General features: G+C 36.2%; 1 protein-coding gene across 1 annotated transcript; it reads left to right on the top strand.

The window, feature by feature from the left end:
• Positions 1-1,584: 1,584 nt before the first annotated feature.
• Positions 1,585-5,649, top strand: LOC114731385 (probable disease resistance protein At4g27220). The gene is made up of 6 exons (XM_028918540.1): positions 1,585-1,611; positions 1,715-1,867; positions 1,954-2,042; positions 2,133-2,208; positions 2,575-2,746; positions 3,158-5,649. Exons 1-6 carry the CDS (start codon positions 1,585-1,587, stop codon positions 5,647-5,649), a joined length of 3,009 nt encoding a protein of 1,002 aa, XP_028774373.1.
• Positions 5,650-5,960: the final 311 nt, after the last annotated feature.

Genomic DNA, 5,960 nt, shown 5'->3' with positions numbered 1-5,960 from the left:
TCAAGCCGAACAGTGTTTGCAAAATGAGTTGAAGTTTTAGAAATAAGTTGAAGCTGCTCCAGTCTACTCTCAAAGGTGAAGAGCTGAGACTGCATCTCAATCCAACTTAACTCATCAGCACGGTTGGAGAGTTGAACCACAATAGGGTTGTAGTTGCCGTCCAGTCCAGCTAAAGCCTGAATGATGAGATCTGGCAACGGTATTGGGCTACCGGCGAGTGCGAGCTGTTCTGCCAGATTCTTCATTTTTGCCAGGTATTCAGACATCTTCAGGGAGCCTTTTCTTGTCCTCTGAAGTTCAGAACAGAGAAGGAGATGGGATTTCGTTTGAGCACCAGGAATCTCCTTTGCAACACGCCAGAGACCAGCAGAGGTGGAGACAGAGGTCATTTCAGCAGAGATTTCGATGGTTATGGTATTAAGAAGCCATCCAAAAGGAGCTGGTCGGCTGCTACCCAGTCTTCAAAGGCTGGGTTGATCTTCGTTTCAGTTCCTTCTGTGATGAACTGAGTTGGGCATCGCTTTGTTCCATTGATGAATCCTTCCAGCTTATGGCCTTTAATGACAGGCAAAACATGTGAGCCACAATGAGTAATTAAGTCTGTCCAGCTTGACAGAACAGGATTGAGACAATGGGCTGTTCTTTTCTGTTAGTTTGGCTAAAAGGGAGTCAGTGACAATGGAGCTGTCATCCATTTTGGACGTTTCAGATGATGTCCTGGGGTTATTTTGGGACTCTGGTGATTCATTGGGATTCGACATTGGTGACTAACCAGCTGGCTCTGGATACCAAGATAAGAAATGTAATAGAGAGACTGATAATAAAATCAATGAAGGCGCACTGTTCAAGGCCCTTTGTTATTCTATATATAGACAGGGTAAAAACCCTAGTTTACAGGAGGAGCTTACACGTGTAATGTACACTGGATCAGTAATATACTAAATGAATAACAATTAGTTGGGCTTTATATATCTGGGCTTATATATTGGACCCAAAGCATTCTTAACACTTCTGACTGTATATGTACTTCTAATATGTATATATGAATGTATTTTATTTTTTTTCTTTTTTTAAAATCACTCTAATTCTATTTTTTGATAAGTATATCATTTTAATTAATTCTTCAGTGCTGAAGATAAGGTTTTTCGTTCCCCGCTTTCATATTTGTCTCAAGAAGAATTTGCCACGCTTAGACTAGGGGCTTTTTTGGATTCATTGGTTAGTATTTATTTATTATATTTTTATCTTCTATTTTAATATTAATGACAAAGGTTTTAGTTATATTAATAATATTCAGTTTCATGCATTCTTAGGTAATAGATGCTTTTGTAGAGATGTTAACCCATATTGAGCGAAAGAAGAAAATTACACCTTCGAATTGGTATCTTCCTGTGACATTTTCGGTGATTTCCTATTCCCTTCTTTGTTACATGATGCATGTCAATAGTTGTTTAATCTAAAACTAGTTCATTGACAATAACTCTTAACGGTTCCTCCGTAATGTAATCATAGGAGGCAGCACTCAAAGGCAGCATAAGTCACTTCTTGGCCTTTGTCCATCGTCAAAAAATAAGAGAAAATTATATGTCCGACCTGGAATCCTGTGAGAAGGTATGTCAGTCTTTTCAACTCTTTATAGAAAAGTTTCTCTATCAACATGATTACTATTTTTCCTACTGTGTGTCAATTTGATTTTTGTCATCACAAATAATAGGTGTTTATTCCTGTTCACACTGAAACAAAGCCACATTGTGGACATTTTTATTTATACATTATCCATGTAAAGAATGAAGAGATTGAAATATGGGATTCTCTGCTCGATACATGTGTGGCTGAAACAGATCGCGATGAGAATACAAGAAAATTGGTGAGTGTTAGATAATTGCAATATTCACAACATTAATTGATCAATTATTCTTTTGATTTTATAGAATTTATGTTTTATATATCTAGTTGCTTGCCATGGAAAAACTCTTCGTAAATGTAGCATTTACGGGATTTCGTTCGAAGATGAAAACTGACATCCTCAAACAGCCCAATGGGTGAGTTGATAATTATTATGTAAAATTAGATAGACTTTACTATAAGAAGTTTGTATCATGACCTTATGATATTTTTTTTTTAATTTGTAGATTTGATTGCGGTATCTTTGTTATGAAGTTCACGGAACAATCATATAATTACGTGAAGATAAATCCTTCATTTCAGGTATGACCGGCCTCTTACAGACATAGAGTCATAGATTCATAGCTAAGCACTCACACATGCCCACACAGTCCTAAACGAGCACGCAAGTACTCTCTTTTACCCTATGAGGTAAATGGAGGGGAAGGTAAGGGCAAGAAAATTTTAATGAGGTTGATTTAAAAAAATTGAAGAAATGAGATTTTAAAATTTTAATAAAGAGAATGTGTAAAATAAAAAGAGTCCTAAAAATTAATTAAAAACTTTTAACCCCATTTTTTTAATTTTTACAATCAGCCTCATTAAAATTTTCTCTCTCCTTTCCTTCCCTCCATTTTCTTCATCCCAAATAGACCCTTTGTCATATAAATGATACGGACAACTATGTAGTTTGGCAGTGAAAAAGAAAGGGATGATTTGGCTTTGAAGTTGCTCAACAGTGACCTGAACCAAGAAAAACGAAATCTATATGGCAAAGCAAGACGCCACTATGCGCAAAAGCAGGATGGCAATAAAAGATTACGAGTTGACAGAGTGATTAGACAAGATCGTTTAGAAGAAGGTATGAATATCAGCATATAGAACTTATATCCACCTCCATTTATTTTTCATTTATGAATTTGTTTTTAAACTTTTAAAAATTTTCATACCTTTTTTTTTTGCCAAAAAAATTGTCATAACATTCTCATCAAATTGTAACCTTCTCTCATATTTTCCTGTTTGCCACTCTCTTCTCCATAACTTTTTGATTACTTAATGAGGGACAGGAAAGGAAAATTTTTTAATGCCGCCTAAATTTTTTGGTGACTTACATTTTGAGTTCTTGAAATCTTCCAAAATGTGATTTCCACATAGGGACGGAGGGAGTATATATACGACTACTTAAAATTTGAATGCCATATTATGTAATTTATTATTATTATTATTTTTACTTTTCTCACTATCTTTATTTAATTACTATTTTTGTTGCTAGGGTCTTCCAAAGATTATATATTGCCTACAACAGATTTAATTGGGCGCAATTTTCAAAATGATGCTAAACAAATATGGGAGTGGATAATGGGTGACAAGGTGTCCGCAATTGGCATTTGGGGAATGGGGGGTTCAGGAAAAACAGCCTTAGCAACCCATATTCATGACAAGCTTTTAGAAGAAGCCAACGGTGACATTAAAGTTATTTGGCTGACTGTATCACAAAATATCGACATCTACAAGTTGCAAAAAGTCATAGCTAAATCAATTAAGTTGGATATATCTGATGAGCCTCGTAAAAGAATTGCTAGAAAATTATTTCAAACATTCAAAGAGATGAAGAATTGTGTTATTATTTTAGATGATGTTTGGGATCATTTCTCTCTAAAGGACGTCGGATTTCCTATGTCAGATAATCGAATTAAATTGATTTTGACCACCCGCATAGGGGAAGTGTGTCAGGGTATGGGTTGTGAGGAGGTAATAAAAGTGAAGCCTTTAGATGAAGAAGATAGTCGGACATTGTTTGATGAGTTTTTTGGATTATTCCGTGAAGAACTATCTTCAGAAGTGGAAAACATTTCGTGGTTTGTGGAAAACATTGCGCAGAATGTGGTACAAGAATGTGAGGGTTTTCCCCTAGCTATTGTTAGAATCGCAACAAGCATGAAAGGGAAAACGAAAGCTGTAGAATGGAGACATATGTTGGAATGTCTTAAAAATTTGGGCAATGGGCAATATGAAATGGATAAATGGGTATTTCCAGTTTTGAGATCTAGCTATGATTTCTTAACTAACAAATTGCAAAAATTCTTGTTGTATTGGGTCTTGAGGATCGGAACCAATAATCTGTGTTTTGAGGACAATATTCATTATTTCATAAGAAGGTTTGTTTATGAAAGCATTGATGAGACAATGGAGTTGAGTGTGCAGTATGATGAAGGTTACAACATGTTGCTTAAATTAAAGAATCACAGCATGTTGGATTATGATGATTATGGTTACTTGATAATAAACAAGTTTCTTAGAGTCCTAGCTACTGGTATTGCAGAAGACACTGGTAAAATTATGAGAAAAGCTTATAAGAATTTGATAGAAATACCAAGTGATGACCAATGGAAAGAAGATCTACAGCAAGTTTTTCTAACGGGAAACAAGATACAAGCAATTCCATGTGGCACATGTCCTAACTGTACTCAACTTTCGATGTTGCTTTTGAATGGTAACAAAGAACTCAACCACATCACAGATGAGTTTTTCAACAACATGCCCGCTCTTAAAACACTTGATTTGTCTGAGACTGCAATCTGGTGTTTGCCCAAATCGGTATCTAACTTAAAATATCTCATTACATTGTTACTTTCAAGATGTACAGAATTGAGGGACATTCCTTCATTAGGAAAATTGAAACGGTTAATATCACTGGATCTATCTTGGGCTGCCATCACTGAGGCACCTGTGGGTTTGGAATCATTGGTCAGTCTTAGATGGCTGAGTCTACTCGAGATTGATGAGTGGGTAATATCACCATTGCTCATATCCAAATTGATCAATTTAGAGTGTCTTGAGTTGGGTGATGCCCAATGCTTAACGGATGCAACAGTACAAAGCATACAAGGTTTGAAAAAGTTGGAAGTTATATGTGCCTACTTTCATGACATTAGCATCTTCAATACCTTTGTGAAGTTCATGGCCGAAAATCGTGTAATCAGAAGTTATCAATTAACTTTATACTCTGCACTTTATGATTATCTTGGTGGTCTTGATGATCAAATAAAGAGAGAATATTCTATGAAAAAGATAATTCTTAAGGGTATGAATTTCAAAAATAGAGAACCAGTAGTACTCCCAAGAGACATCAAGGAGTTGTTTATAACAGCATGTTTCCTAGGGACTGGTGTTAGATCCCCATGCAATATTTTATCATATGCCCACAACAACAATCCACCCCAAATTGAACTGTGCATTAGCGACTGTGAAGATGTGGAGTGCTTGTGTTGTTGCAGTTGCCCCTTTTGCTCCTCTTCCCAACTCGTTGGACGTCTACACCTCTGGAAAATGGACAACTTAAAAGATTTGGTGTCACCATCTGCTGATTCCTTGCATCAATCTGCCCTATTTTCTCAGCTCACAGATCTCCAAATTTTGTATTGTGAAAGCATGAATACTCTGATGCCGTTTGAATTATTAGCACTCCTCCAAAACCTGCGCACCATTTGGGTTGAAAGGTGTGAGCAGATGAAAGAAATAGTTGGAGATGTTCATCCTGTAATGGAACATACTATCAAACTTCCCATGTTGACATCTCTGACATTACTTGTCATGCCAGAATTAGAGTCCGTATGCACAGGCATCCTCCACTGCCCTTCTCTCCGAAAATTCTCTGCTAATTATTGCAAGAAACTGAATCCCCCTCGGATAGCGATCTCAAATGATGAAAGTGTGCCTCCGATGAAGAAGAACTCATCTGGTACATACTATTGGCAAAAGTGATTAATGAGGTCCATATCCGCCCCACTCTTTGACTTCCTTTTATGTTACGTTTATGATGAATATAGTTACTGTTTGTGTTTATTTCTCCTCGTGCTTCAAATGATCATTCATATGTTTCCTTTTGTCTTCTTTATTTCTCTCCATCTGCCCACGTTGTACTTGATTCTTGTGATCATTACTAACCTTGCACGCTCATATCAGTTTCTGAATGCCTGCCAATAAAAACAATTAATGTTCCAATAATTGGCATTTTGTTTGTTATAAGTTACTACATTGAATATCATAAATAAATCTCAACAAAGGGAAGCCAA

This window comes from Neltuma alba, unplaced genomic scaffold (assembly GCF_004799145.2).
Source record: "Neltuma alba isolate B1F8T4 unplaced genomic scaffold, ASM479914v2 tig00012825_pilon, whole genome shotgun sequence".
Classification (NCBI taxonomy): Eukaryota; Viridiplantae; Streptophyta; class Magnoliopsida; order Fabales; family Fabaceae; genus Neltuma; species Neltuma alba.
Note: the sequence above shows the minus strand (reverse complement) of the source record. Positions and strands in the feature narration are given on the sequence as shown.